Genomic DNA, 15818 nt, shown 5'->3' with positions numbered 1-15818 from the left:
TCTTTTAACGCAGATCTCTAAACCCATGTGAAATCTGCTCCAGCACTGACTAAGGGAAATGCAGTCATGCAGCACAAATGGGCTTTCAACACCCAGAGCCCTCTGCGGTCGTACCACCAGAGTTTAGCTCTGGTGGTACGGAACGAGACACAACTCAAACTGTTGTACGTTGCAAAACATGTTTTCATAATAATAGTGGAATTGAAGCAATAAGACTGTCTGAAACATATTCCTTCATTTCCTGTCCTTGGTAGACTCCTCTGTGTACCTAACCTTAACCTCACAGAACTGATCCTCTTTCGGGGTAAACAGAGAAAATGCCAGCAAACTGCTGAAGAATCCCAAGCAGCCAATGTGTTGATCAAAACAGGCTAAACAGTATTCTAAATAAGTATAGAAACTCTCAACTTCTTTATTGGCATCAGTGGTTCCATGAAGAACCTTGAACATGCATGGAACCTTTCAAATGCAGAAAAGGTTCTTTATAGTGGAAAAAGGTTCTTTTGATTTTTAAAATGGTCCTTTTAAGAACTGTTCACTGAAAGGTTCTTGGGGAACCAAAATGGTTATTCTATGGCATAACCACAAAAACACCCCTTTGGATTTTTTATTTTTAAGAGTGTGGCAAACACCCAAAGATTGAGCCCCAGCCCTGATTCACATGCGTTGTTCACGCAATCCACTAACCCCACAACAATCAACAAAATTCACACAAGACTGGAAATAAATATGAAAAGGCCTAGATACACATCAAGAGGAAGGCAAACAGACAGACAGAGAGACAAGACTGGTCACAGGTGCTACACATTTTCATGGCACCATAGATGCTGTAAACAGGTGTCTTTCAGCACACACACAAGAAAACTCACACTTGTTCATTTCACACAACTGTTTAAACACACTCACAAATGAACAAACAGACACACACAGAAAATGCCTGTGTGTTCTATTTAGCCAGTGACCCCCCTCACACTCTAAGTAAATCATTCAGCATTTTCGTTAATTGCAAATCTACAATCTTTTCAGCCATGCATTTCTTCCATCTTAAATCTAGGTTGGATGACCAACTGGACTAAGTTAAGGAGGTTGTTATTTGACGATAAAAGGATCTGAGAAAACAGCTTTTTTTTACTACACTCTTAAAAATAAAGGTTCTTCACAACGCCATAGAATAACCTCTTTTTGTTCCATAAAGAACCCTAAACAACCTTCACAAAAGGTTCTTTGTGGCAAAAGAAGTTCTTCAGATTATTAAAAGGTAAGAAAGAGATGGTTCTTTAAAGAACCTTTGACTGAATGGTTCTTTGTGGAACCAAAAATGGTTCTTCTATGGCATCGCTTGAAGAACCTTTTAAAGCACCTTTAGTTTTAAGAGTGTAGGTGGCCATTTTGTATGAATTTGTAGAAAAATTTATGATTTTTAGTAAAAAATTAAGGATGAAAGACCACCTGTAAACCATCAATGGGGCATAAGATTGTACAAATTCATGCCAAATCACCAAGTCGCCAAAGTGTTAAATAGTTACAATCTGAGTGTGTTCAAACTAGTTCAAGAAGGAGCCCTAAGTTACTGTGTTAGTGCCCTATCATAACAGATGTTTTACAGCCTTGGACCATAGCATCCCAACCTTAATTGAACCAGGCGGAGAACAGATCTGAGAGAAAGGTTTAAGGACTGAGCTGAAAACCAAATGACCAACCTGACTATTAAAAACAAAACAACGCAACAAAAAAGTTGAAAGACAAGCTTGTATGCATAATAAATCAATATTTTAAAAGACTTCTGCCACATACACATTCTTTATTGCCGTGGATGGTTCCATAAAGAATGTTTAACATGCATAGAACCTTTCCATTCCACAAGAGTGGAAGATTATTAAAATGCCTGTAAGAACTATTCTCTGAAAGGTTTTTGAGGAAACCAAAACGGTACTTCCAATCACTGGATGTGGTTTAGACAAAACAGCACCAACTACAAAAACTAAAAAAAAATAAGGTTAATTCGTTATACTGATGTTTGGAACTTTTCAAAAACTTTTTAAATCTTCAAATAGCCATATAATCAACTCAAGAGCCATGCACAGGCAAAAATTATTCCTTATGGTAGGCAAATTGCTGAATCTGAAGTGCTAAAAATAATCACTGAAGAACGTTGAAGATCGGACTTTGTGATATTGCTTTTTGAATTCTTTCAGTGTGAAAAGCCATTGTCCTTTGGTGACTTGTCGCATCACGTTGGGTATTGTTAAGTTGTCTGTAAGTAAGCAGCAGCCTCTTCAAGCAGCATGCCTTCCCCCACATGCCGCAGCTCAATACTGATGAGTGCTGGACGATTAATGCACTAATCACCATTCGGATATACAATCACTAACATTTCACCATTCAGAAAGAGATATTTACTTCTTCATAAACAATTAGATTTTCAATCGCATCGTTTCCTGTTCATATAGAGGAGTTAGAGGTAACATAACTGTTTAAAAAAGGAACGGGGCACAGGTGCAGGATGAACGGAAGATCAGACGAAAGGGGTCTGGAGCGCATCTGATCAGATTCCCGATCAGTCAGTTATCTCGATTAATCGCAATGATGTGCAATAACTGATTCTACTCACATTCTTTTATCATTAGGCTGGAGCTGCCGGTGCAAGGCGAGAGAGAATCCAAAGAGGCTGCCCGGTTGACCATTCTTCCTAAGGACGTTTTGCGTGTCCAGGTTAAATGCACTTGCAGAAGAACATAAGAGCAGCGAAAAAATGCACAAGTTCAGAGAGAGCCCCACCTCAAAGAGCTCCATTGCCTGTAATTAATATGCTTGTATGAATATAGCCCTTGTTTGCGGTAGTTCCCGCTGCACTGAGAGGACAGGAGCTGTAATCCTCACTGCACTGCGCTCAATAAGAGAGAGAGAGAGAGAGAGAGAGAGAGAGAGAGAGAGACCCGTCGCCCCTCCTCTCTCTCTCCTGTCCCCTCGGTGCCCTACGTCACTATTGAGAGATGGATGAGTCTCACCCGGTCTCACCCCATCCAAACGGCTGTAATTCATGGACACTGTGTCTTCAAAGTGCTTGAATCTATTGTCGGGTTAATATTCATAAGCGGAATGAGTGAACTGATACATTATGGGTATTCTTAAAAAAATAATTATATTTTAAGATAATTAAATTACAAAATACATTACGAAATTAAAAATATAATACCATATAAGAATGACAACATGCAGTAAATGATAAAACTGTTTGCACTACAAACCAATGTGTTCATAATTAGGATAATACATTAAAATAATATTGTAAGACACCCCAATCTGCAATACCAAGCAGCAAAACAAGCTGTTTTGTGCAACTAAAAATAGCTGGAAGTGGATGAGACCAGAAGCCAGACCCATAAAATTTACAGTTGACAGGAAATGGAATTGGAATTGAACTGGAATGTCAGGAAACAGAATTGAAATCAAATAAATTCCACTAAATTCCACTTGAATTGCTAAATAAAATAATTTGACTTGATTTGCTTAATAGCTTATAGTACATTAAATATTGTAAATCACATAAACAACAAACATATAAAAGAAATACAAAGTACTGTATGTTTAGTATGTTAAGCATGATAATTTCACATGCCAAATTTCAGGAAATGATGATAATTCGATGCAATAAAAAGTGAATGAAATTATTAATTTTTTTGTGAGTTAAGACATACATTATGTGCTAATCATATTCTGAATGTATAGTACATCCAGAAACTCATCACCACTGTCATTCAATTATTAATTCATAATGTACAGTTCTCATTTTGATTTACTTGCATTTAATCAACTCTATTTCATACATTACTTGGAATTTGTAAAGCATCATAAATAAAGTTCAAATGTATGTCTCTAAATGCAATCACAAATAAAGGCTCAGAAACAGCAATAAACGGAATTCAGTGGAATTTCCCTGAATTGAATTCCACTTACTGTAATTCCAATTCAATTCCAACTCTGTTTTCTGTAATTGTTGTTCAATTCCAATTCCATTTCCTTCTTTGAATTGGAATTGTTGAGTTCATTCCTGAATTGACCCCAACCCTGCTGTAGGGTGTCCCATTCATCATTTTAGTTTTTAGAAGGGTAATCACGAGTGTTCATTTTGTGCCCTCAATGTGCAATTCTCCTGAGCCCGAATCTGATCAGAATGTCTAATTGACATCCAAAGCAGCATTACATCACTAAAGTTTGCAGCTGGAGGAAGACCGAAAAGGCTTAGAGTGCCATTTGGGACAGGGCCTATTTGCTATTATGCCACAAAAGTGTAGACTTGGAAAAGGACCACATAGCTAAGGCTGCCATTTGAGACAGTGCCAGTTTACTAAATATGCATACAGCAAAATCATCAGTATCGTTATAGATTTTCATAACTTAAATTTGTAAAATCTGCACTTTTGAATCTAACAAAGTTTTTGACAAAATCAGTTTACTATGCGACTGCATAGCAGTGTACAGTTTATTTGATTAAGCTAATGGAAGCATTCTCGTCTTGTTGCATGGAATTTTATGCTTGCACCGTAGAGGGCTGTTAATCTAACGCATATAAATGATTTTTAGATTTAAGGACACAGCGGTCACTGATATGGCTGAAATGTAAGCTGCGCTTGTGTCAGACCGAGAGAAACATTGATCCCGCACTGTCCATATGGACTGTCAGTTGTGAAGTGTGAAGCAAATAATATGATCCTGATAAACCAGCACACAGTTGATGCAAAATGCAATAATTAACTATATCCAGTTGCATTAAAATATTAGAAAAATATAAGCTAATATATCCAGGCTCTCGGGACTGTTTATCTAAAATCATAAATCACAGGCAGACCATTATGGATGTAGTATGTAATTGCAAAAAATGCCATTTAAATCCTCAATTTTGCTTTATATCTGTAAACATATTGGCAGGGAGTACATACTAACTTAATTATAGTTTGAATGTATTTGCTTATCCACCACTAAAATCTCATTAGTCTGTGATGCTGCACTTAACCTGTGTAGATTAGAATATTTTTATTTGGAAAAACTCTTCCTGGAAATGAAACAACATGAGATCACGTACACTCACAGATACAGACACACAGTAAGCAGTCATCAGTACTCATCTGGGCTGGTGCATAAAGTGCATCATCATCATCATTTTACCACAAAGAGTATTACCGTAAATGGTCTCCTTCTGGAAATTAATAACCGTCATCCATGACTGAAAAACAATGGCTTCACCTCTACTGATCAATATGTTAGGATCCTCATGCGGTTAAGACATGTGGTTTGCTGGGTGATGAAGAGATGAAGTTTTCCCTGTGCGATCCTCTTTGCATATGTCCTTTTGCTACAGTATATTAACAGGATCAGTACATAGTCAAATTTAGTTTATTAGCCATCAGAATTCTTAAAGGATAACTATTGCCAAAATGCAACCTGGGCTGTTTTTTTTACTGTAAACGAGACAAACATATATCTAAAAGCATAATTACGACAAACGAGCCGTTTTTGAGATTGACCGTGATTTCGTTTTGTGGTCAATGGCCGGTGAATGGGAGTACTAGGGGCATTACTTTGAGCGCATCAAAATCGATATTTTTACAACACTAAGAAGGCTCGACACACCATGAATCTTTGCTCGAAGTATCGCCTGGGTCTCTACACATGAACTCCAGCATTGAGAACATTGTTTGTGTACACAGAGTTTACTAAAAACAACGGTTTTGAACAACTCACTTTCACTGTTTGGGTTTCCGCTCACGGCCGTCTTGCCAGTCAAGAGGTGTCGATCTCCGAATGCGAGGAGAGTAAAGATGGATAGCTCCTAAAGCATATTTCCATATAAATGCACGGCTAATTTGTTGTTTTGTATGCCCCTAGTACTCCCATTCACCGGCCATTGACCACAAAACGAAATCACAGTCAATCTCAAAAACGGCTCGTTTGTCGTAATTATGCTTTTAGATATAAGTTTGTCTCGTTTACAGTAAAACAAAACAGCCCAGGTTGCATTTTGGCGATAGTTATCCTTTAAGTGTTGATCAAAGCCAAAAACGTCAGTACAGAAAGGGTGTGAATTATGATATTTTCTCTTAAGGGTGGAAAGTTTTTGCATCCTTCCTGTACTCAAATTGTGACATTATTGGGGCTTGGCACGACCTTAAAGTTTAAAAACTGTTCACTGCCAGCCCGTATCTCTCTGAAACGCACAGCTTTAAGGAATGCCAAATTATCTAATGCTTCCTGAATCTCACAGCAGAAAAAGAGAAAGTCATGCAGATGAAAGTCATAGCAGAGTCATCTAAGCCTTGAATGGCAGGGCACATGTGTGCAGGGTGACTCGTCAGCCCACACTCTTGTCTGATAGCACAGGAAGCAGGAAGAATGTGAATGGCACTGCTGTGTCTGATTCACTCTGTGGGCACTTACAGTCTCTCAACATGACAAAAGACTGGAGACCACCAATGTGACCTATGCTGATAATTTGACCCTGCCAGAAAAAGTGACGGGATGGGAATTTCACATCATAGCTGTGGTACAGCAAACATGGAACATTCACAGCAAAACACTTTACAAGAAGAAACACTCATCTAATAATTTGAAGGTTTGTTCTTTTTATATCTTGATTGCATCGAATGATGAACTATATTGGTACACATTAACTCAAAATGTCTGTAAACATGAATTACGTCTTTCAAAAGAGGATTAAACATTATTTATGATGATCAGCATTAACTAAAACTTGGAGATAATTATTAAAGACACATAACAGTTGGTTTGTTTACCAATGCTGTGTGAGGCCATTGAGGACCAGTGTTGATAAATGAATACATTACAATAATGCATTACTACCTAAAAAAGTAAGTAATTATGTTACTTAGTTACTTTTTTATTGAAAGTAATGTGTTATACTTTTGCGCTACTTTTTTAAAAACTGGGAAAGGCTTGCTTGTTTGTTTTTCATATAAAATGTTTAATTTTGGGCAAATTTAAACACTTAAATTTTTTTTCATTTTTTTTTTTAAAACACTTTTTAGATGAGTAAAAAAAAGAAAAAAAATCTTGTTTTCTGTTTGAAATAAGATATTTTTGCTTACCCCATTGGTAGATTATTTTCCTTGCTCTAAGCACTTAATTTATTTTCCTTGCTCTAAGCAAAAACTCACTTAATTTAATTTTGACTTTTTTTTTTTTTCTTAAAACAAGACAATAATTTTTACTCGTCTAGAAAATCCTTCTTAATTTAGATATTTTGGCTGGAAACAAGACAAAAAATCTAAGTAAGAAAAACATTTTTTGCAGTGAAAGCCTCAGGCTTTACAGTAGAACATAGAAGACAGTTCAACACTTTTCAGCAATATAAAAAGAACAACAGCAAATGTTAGTTTATCTTGAGTAATTTTTGCTTATAAGTATGGTTGAATCCACATTGAAGGTCAGCAGCAAAGACACTGGTTAATAAAATAGGATTACATACAAAAAGGATATTTGTATTATTTAACAGGTTAATTGTTTATTTGCGTCATATTCTGAGTTGCATTTCTCAGTTTTTATTCATTTTTGACTTTGAATCACTCTGTTTTTTTGCGAGTGAGGTGAATTAATGCATGTTCACATTTATTCTAGAACTAAAGTAACATCTTACTCCTGATTTCTCTCAATAGGGGACAGGAGAGCTGGCGTTACTTATTTAAAAAAAAACTTCACTGATGCAAAAAATGATTGATTCCACGTCAGACGGGTGGGGGTTAAAAAGGTTATAAATTTATTCAAAGTTTTCAAAAGTGATATATATCTTCGAGTATGAAAGTAAATGCCACAATTAAAAGAATAGCAGCAATAACAACAATCACATTATTAATGATTATTAATTCCATTAATGTAATTTTGATTAAAAGAAATAAACATATTAATTCCCAGTTCCAAGTTGTCAATAATTAAATCATTTGTCAATCTGATCAAATAAAGTCTAATTAAATATAGTCTAATTAATCAAAGTTTAAAGTCGATTAAAGATCTAAGTCAAATTCAAAGCCAGTCAAATCTGAGAGAAGTAAGTCTAATAGAAATATTAGACTGTCTAGGTGCACCCAGTATCAGAGTAAAAGACAGAGAGCGGAGAGAAAGAAGAAGTGTGAAGTTTTCGATCTGCAAGGGGTGTAGGGTTAGCACCTCTTATACCCTAAAACCAGACAGTTCAGGAAGACATAATTTCCTGTTCAAAAGTCTATAGCTCGCTTCTATGTCTATATTTTAGTCAAATCATTAGTCATGTCTCAGCTCGTGATCATTTAATGTAAAAGGTGTCTTTAATTTGCATGTTTGCCCACCAACCCAAACTTTAAAAAGGCACATTTACTAAGAAGTACTTCTTGTTCTAAGAACATCGGTCTGTGTGTTGGAGTTGATGATAGATATGAATATGTCATGTTTTAAAAGGTCAGTCAGGGTAAAACTGTTAGGGCATTAAAGGAACACTCCACTTTTTTTGGAAATAGGCTCATTCTCCAACTCCCCCCGAGTTAATAAGTTGAGTTTTACAGTTTTGAAATCCATTCAGCCGTTCTCCTGTTCTGGCGATATCACTTTTAGCATAGCTTAGCATAGATCATTGAATCCTATTAGGAAAACGGCTGAATGGATTTCAAAACGGTAAAACTCAACTTATTAACTCGGGGGGAGTTGGAGAATGAGCCTATTTCCAAAAAAAAGTGGAGTGTTCCTTTAAATACATATTCTAAAAAAGATTAATAATGATATAAATATAATAATTCATAAGACATATTCATAATACAGTTAATAATGCATAATCTTAGATATACATATGCAAATTCTTGTTAATTTCATAAAGACAACACATCAGTTACTTTACTAGTTACTTGAAAAAAGTAATCTGATTACGTAACTTGCATTACTTTTAATGTGTTACCCCCAACACTGTTGAGGACACAGTTACTGATACTCTTTTTAAATGAAATGTGAAATTTAATGTCAAACAGTTTAATGGTAAAGAGTTAGGCCTATAGATATTTCTATTTCTATAGAAATTGATGAATGCTACATCAGTGTCAGTCACTGCTGTCTGTAAAACCCCCACAGATACACCTGTCATTTACCAGGTGTCAGCTGTTGACAGTTAAACACTTACTTTGGGGGTTTCTGAACCAAAACTTTGCACAGTCAGCACAAATCAGCACTGTGTCTGCGAGATGCTTGTATAGAAATGATGCTCTGTCACTGAGGAACATTTGAAGCAATCAAATGCCAATAGTGCTAGTAGATTCAGATTCAGTAGATAGTGCTTCTGTAATGCCAATTCATCCATCAAAGACAGAAATGAACATATTCCTCTTTAAATGTGATTAGATGTTGTGGATTACATGGCTAAAGAGCTTTTAGATTAGTACACTTTTCCCTCATTCACTTAGTCTTTTATGGTAATAAGAAATAAGGATGAGGGAGTTAGGGTTTAATTTCCATAAGCATCAGTCAATTGTATGCAGTCACCATACAGATTGTTTTCATCATTGTGATGGACTCAGTCTTGAGTCATTTCCATATGTATCAGGTCAGGACGAGGAAACAGAGAATCCTCTGACAGAATAACAAAAGCTGTCACCAGACACCTCTGCTCCGGTTTAACTTCAATAAAGACACTCTTTAACATCAGCCAACTCACTGTAATGGTGTTTCACATGCTGGTTTTAAAATATACGTAAAACTACAGTTGAGGTCAACAGTTTACATACACCTAGCAGAATCTGTGAAATGTTTATTTTACTAAAATAAGAGGGATCATGCTAAATGCATGTTACAGTTTATTTAGTACTCACCTGAATAAGATATTTCACATAAAATACAGTTACATATAGTTCACAAGAGAAAATAATAGTTGAATTTATAAAAATGAGCCTGTTCAAAAGTTTACATACACTGTTACCTGAATGATCCACAGCTGTGTTTTTTGTGTAGTGATAGTGGTTCACGAGTCCCTTGTTTGTCCTGAACAGTTAAACTGCCTGCTGATCTTCAGAAAAATCCTTCAGGTCCCACAAATTCTTTGGTTTTTCAGCATTTTTGTGTATTTGAACCCTTTCCAACAATGACTGTAAGATTTTGAGATCCATCTTTTCACACTGAGGACAACTGAGGGACTCATATGCAACTATTATAGAAGGTTACAGAGCCGGGGGTGAAAACTTTTGAACAGAATGAAGATTTTTCTTATTTTGCCTAAATATCATATTTTTTTCATTTAGTACTTCCCTTCAGAAGCTACAGAAGATACTTCCACTTTCCCAGAAGACAAAATGAACTGAAAAATGTACAGCAACCAGACCTTCTTAAAATGTTTAATATTAGCCAATAACATTAGCTGATTATTGTGTGATTTCTTTATTGTATCATTTATAGGCTTACTAAAAAGTAATGCACAGTTTCTGTTTTCAAATATTTTAATATTCAATATAAATATATTGTAACTTATAAATCTAATCTAAAAAAATAAAATTTTCTTTCAGTATTTTTGTCTGTTATCTCATATAAACTGCTCATCCTGCTCTCTATTATGTTATGTGTATCAAACCTTATAATATCAAAATAAAATATCAGTTGTTCATTAACTTGCTACTTATTTTTGTAACAATGTCTGGTTTCGTTATATATGAGTTGTGCTGACAGTTTATTCCTCAAAATATTATGGGAAATGTTCCTGATTGCGAGGAGACCAAAGTAAACTCAGCAACAACATCATTCAACACCCGCATTCTTCCTCTATTGATCATGCAGGCTATATTTATCTGTATCTGTTTGTTCACCACCAAATGTGCAAATAAAGATTTATTAACATCAGTAAAAACTCTTGAACTGCGTTCTGTGTAACAGCAGTTTGGAGAAAATATGAGCCATAAAAAAAACTACTTTTAACTAACTGGGCCTCTAAACTTGATGTCCAGAGTTCATAGTTCACCTAAAAATAAAACTTCTGTCATCATTTCTTTATTTTACTCTGTTTTTGTCCATACAATGAAATTTAGCGATGTCCACAGAAGTGTGTCGGTAACACTTTACAATACGTGTGCACACATGTGCATTAATTTATGTTTAATTAATGCACTGATAATCACAAGTTAATGAAGAACTAAACAATTTATTAATGATTACTACATCAGCAACTAATGAACATTCTATATGATTCATAGATTAAGTAAAAAATAAATTGTTATTAATTAAGTGTGTCATAATGTATTAATTCCCTAATAACCAATTTTATTAACTAATAGTGTAAATTCATGTGTTAATTAGCAAAATGGGTTCAAGTCATGCATTTAAACTTCCAGTTGTCTGCTTTAATTAATCATTAGCTATAACTATATTACTTAACAATTAGTTAATATTTTTGTGCCCCAGTAAGTAAAGTCATAACATAATGATATCTTTGCAAATCATTAGCTAATGATTAATTAAAGCAGACAACTGGAAGTTTAAATGCATGGCTTCAACACATTAAGGCGCATAACTGACTAATTCTATATCATAACCACAATGACATATTACTTAACAATTAGCTAATAGTTTTGTGCCTCAATAAGTAAAGTCATAACATAATGATATCTCTGCAAATCATTAGCTAATGAGTAATTAAAGCAGACAACTGGAAGTTGAAGTACATAGCTTTGACCACTGTAGTAACTAACACATGAATTTGCACTATTAGTTGATAAAATAAGTTATTAGGGAATTAATACATTATGGCACAATTAACTAATAACAATGTATTGATTACTTAATCTATGAATCATATAGAATGTTCATTAGTTGCTGATGTAGTAATCATTAATAAATTGCTTAGTTCTTCATTAACTTGTGATTATCTGTGCATTAATTAAACATGAATTAATGCTTATTTGTGCACACGTATTGTAAAGTGTTACCAGTGTGTCTCAGTTTATCAAATAAACTACACCAATTCACAAGGCAGAGAGAAATGAAAGGTAAATCAATGTAATTCTCAAAATAATTAATTTAAAAATGGTTATTTCTATTCAGACAGACATGGCATGCTGTTATGAAGAAATTAAACAATTGAATGTGAGACAAAAGTCTAAGAAGCATGAGATTTTTTGCTATGTTTGTACTTTGTAGTGAAATTGCTATGTTTGAAATCTAAAAAAACTAACCTATGGTAAGTTGAAAAGGCTTTTGAAAAGGCATTTGAATGCACCTTGGTAACAAAACACTTTCCTCATGGTCAGTAAAGTCACAAACCAGAAACAGCCAAACACATGGCAAAATACATCCATGCTAATGCAGAAACAACCAAAAATAGACATTTCACAGTATACCGACAAAAACAAGCACTTGCATGTTTACTGCTGGTGTAGGCAGACACATACATAAACCATGTGACCATGAGGGAAAAGACTGCGTCTGGCTGTTTTCCTTGCATCAGTGGCTTGGTAAAGTGCTGAGTTTAATCTCAGAGAGAGCTTCCTGATCGGCCAGTGTTGTGACAGAGTGCAGGCTCTTTTGTGAAGCGTGGATCGCTGTAAATCTACCCAGCTCCTGCAGCACAAAAGCTCAGCTCTGGTTTACAAGTGATGGGGGTGGGGGTGCAGAACAATGAGGATGTCAGAACATTGGGACATCACTACATTCCTTCTCAGACCGCTCCTGCCTGTGACGCAGGGAATTGTGGGGGTTCCCCCTTTGTTGTGGTTGCAGGGTGGTAAAACACGGTCACTCTTGAGGTCAAAAGGAAAGGAGTCCAAAGGAAAGCAGCCATATCTGTAGGATAAATGTGTGCAGGCACTTGTTACCAGGCTCTGAACAGTGACAGAATAGTTATCTCATGTGATCATGGGCTTCATATCTGCCGCTGTTCCCAAGATTCCATGCATACTGACGGAGGAGCATGTGGTAAAGGAATGTTCTGAGCTCTATCGAATGCATGTGTTGCATATTGTAGATTACGTGGAAAATAATTTGGACACGTCCAACTTTTTTACAGTCATGTGGGATGAAAAAAAAGCTTTTAATAAAGTGCATGGGTTCTTAAAACTTTTAATTATTCTTTACAATGTAACTCCGAGTTATTATATATTCTTGTTCTGAATTTGAAGAAGTTAACACAATGTTTACTGAGGCAAAATGAGCCCGAAAGGCCCAAAGACATTTAGCTTTGTAGTCAACATTATGTCACAGACGACATTTGGATCTTGTTGATACGTCCTGCAACTGAAAAAAAAGTCAAATTTTGAGGTGTATTTTGGATAATGACAAAATATTTCATTAACAGTAAGTTGTGCAGAACCACTTATTATTTACAAACAATGTAAAAATGAACAAATACTTATATGATATGCTGACAAGAAACAAAGAAACAAAAAAAAATCTAATTTTTAGTACCTGGTGAGTGTGGAAATGTGCATATTATTACATAAAGATCTAATTATATATTATACACTATAATCAAAAGTTTTATATATATTATATTTTTAAAATGTTTTTAAAGAAGTCTCTTCTCTGCTCACTAATCCTGCATTTATTTGATCCAAAGTACAGCAAAAACTGTAAAATTCTGAAATATTTTTACTATTTAAAATAACTGTTTTCTATTTGAATATATTTTAAAATGTAATTTATTCATGTGGTCAAAGTCTAATTTTCAGCACCATTACACCAGTCTTCAATGTCACATGATCCTTCAGAAATCATTCTAATATTCTGATTTGTTGTTTAAAAAACGTCACCTTCTTATTGTTATTATCATCAATATTTAAAACAATTGAGTAGATTTTTTTCAGGATTCTCTGATAAATAGAAAGATCCAAAGATCAGAATTTATCTGAAATAAAATGTTTTTGTAACATTTTACACTATACCATTCAAGAGCTTGGAGTCAGTATAATGTTTTTGGGAATGAAATTCTGGAAATTAATATTTTATTTAGCAAGGACGCTTTAAATTGATCAAAAGTGATGATAAAGACATTTATAACTTTACAAAAGATCTCGATTTCAGATCAATGTTGTTCTTTAGAACTTTCTATTAATTAAAGAAACCTGAAAAAAATCTACTCAGCTGTTATCAACATTGTAATAATAATAATAATAATAATAATAATAAATAAAAAGCTGAATATTAGAATGATTTCTGAAAGATCAAGTGACTGGAGTAATGATGCTAAAATTTAGCTTTGAAATCACAGGAATAAATTACATCTTAAAATATATTCAAATGGAAAACTGTTATTTTAAATAGTAAAAACATCCACTCACATCAACACAAATCCAATTATAAAAGAGAAGTGAAACAATACTTCCTTCATATTTGATGGTACTGAACATGAAACATTCCTTTACTGTCAAGACTGCTTTATTTTCTCCTGTGCCATGTTAGATTAAAAATATGAAAAAGACTGGCAGATGCATTCATGAAGTGGCAATCTCCAGTGGTGTAAATAATGTGTGTATCTCCACTCTAAATGTTTTAACACTGTCCGAAACAAACCTCAACTTTCTTCTTTATTCTTGATTACAGCATGTTTCAACAGCATCCAGACATCAGTGTTGAGGATCAGAGGTTCCTACAGGTGGGGACCACCAGGAATCTTGCCCTGCAGTGAGAGATTAAATAAAAAGGGGGGTCTTGTCTCGGGGCATGCGGTACCTGTCACTGCCTCTTTGCTTTTTATGTTTGGAGCTGAGAGAAGTTTCTCTGATATATTTCTGACATTTGACTTCGGGGAATGCATACAAAAATAGAAGAACCATTTTTGGTTCCCCAAAGAACCTTTTAGTGAATAATGCTTGAAATTAATCATTTTTAAACATCTAAAGAACCTTTTTTGCATTTGAAAGGTTCCGTGGATGTTCAAGGATCTTCATTGAACCACTGATGCAAATAAAGAACCTTTATTTTTAAGAGTGTAACTGGTGAAGTTTCATTCATGAAGTTTCTTGTTGCCCTTCATTTTTTTCATTGACAGTCAGTGATGTTTTTTAATATTATATAAAGCAGTTCAACTGAAAATAATGCTATATTATAGTAATATAAAACTTACAAACTTGCTAAAATGCTACTTCACAGTCAACAATAGCAGCTCCTCTTACACTCTTAATCAAACTTACACTCCTTTATCTTCTCAGAGTCAAACACTGGCAGTTAGTTGTGTCTGTGTGAGCTGTAAACAGAGCAAAACAGCATCCTGTGCAAACACCAGATTTCTTGACCCTGCTAGATTTCCTCAACAGTAACTAGGGTGAACAAACATTAACTAGCTGTGTACTTTCTAATTCGTCCCGCTCCACACATGGTCGGCATGTTTGAGTAACCTGGCGGAATTTAACCGCGGGGTTTGACGCTTAGGGCAGGTCACCATGGAGATGAATAGCTCAGTGAGGTCTGGTGCTCTCTGCAGGGCATATGAATATGCAATCTGAAAATAATGAAATTACATTTAAATATGCACCAGCATGAGGAGCATGCACTAAAGAAAAAGGTCTGCAGCATCTCTACTGATGCTGTTACTGTTACTGTTTATCTGTGATCCATTAACAAACAAAAGATCATATTTACAACACATTTACAACAGACACACTCATTTAGGGAATGCTATTCACTAATAACTAGTTTACTATCTTATCATTACTTATTATCATGCATATAACTAGCATATTGTCTGTTTAATTACTTATAAAGCACAAATTAATGCTTTATTATGATCTCTTAACCCTGCCTAATACCTAAACTTAATCTTTTAAGCAGCAAATTAAAACATGTCTTCCCTGATCAAAAGTGCTACCAACATA

General features: G+C 34.8%; 1 protein-coding gene across 2 annotated transcripts in view; it reads right to left on the bottom strand.

The window, feature by feature from the left end:
• Positions 1-2868, bottom strand: part of itga6a (integrin, alpha 6a) — a 36782-nt gene extending 33914 nt beyond the window's left edge. For both annotated transcript variants that reach the window (XM_073845488.1, XM_073845489.1), the window contains exon 1: positions 2612-2868. In XM_073845488.1, the coding sequence (XP_073701589.1) occupies positions 2612-2793 (182 nt within the window). In that variant the 5' untranslated portion in view covers positions 2794-2868. The remainder of the gene's footprint in view (positions 1-2611) is intronic.
• Between the last annotated feature and the right edge of the window lie 12950 nt (positions 2869-15818).

Source organism: Garra rufa, chromosome 8 (assembly GCF_049309525.1).
Source record: "Garra rufa chromosome 8, GarRuf1.0, whole genome shotgun sequence".
Lineage (NCBI taxonomy): Eukaryota > Metazoa > Chordata > Actinopteri > Cypriniformes > Cyprinidae > Garra > Garra rufa.
The sequence above is the reverse complement of the archived record's forward strand: the minus strand, read 5'-3'. Positions and strand labels throughout refer to the sequence as shown.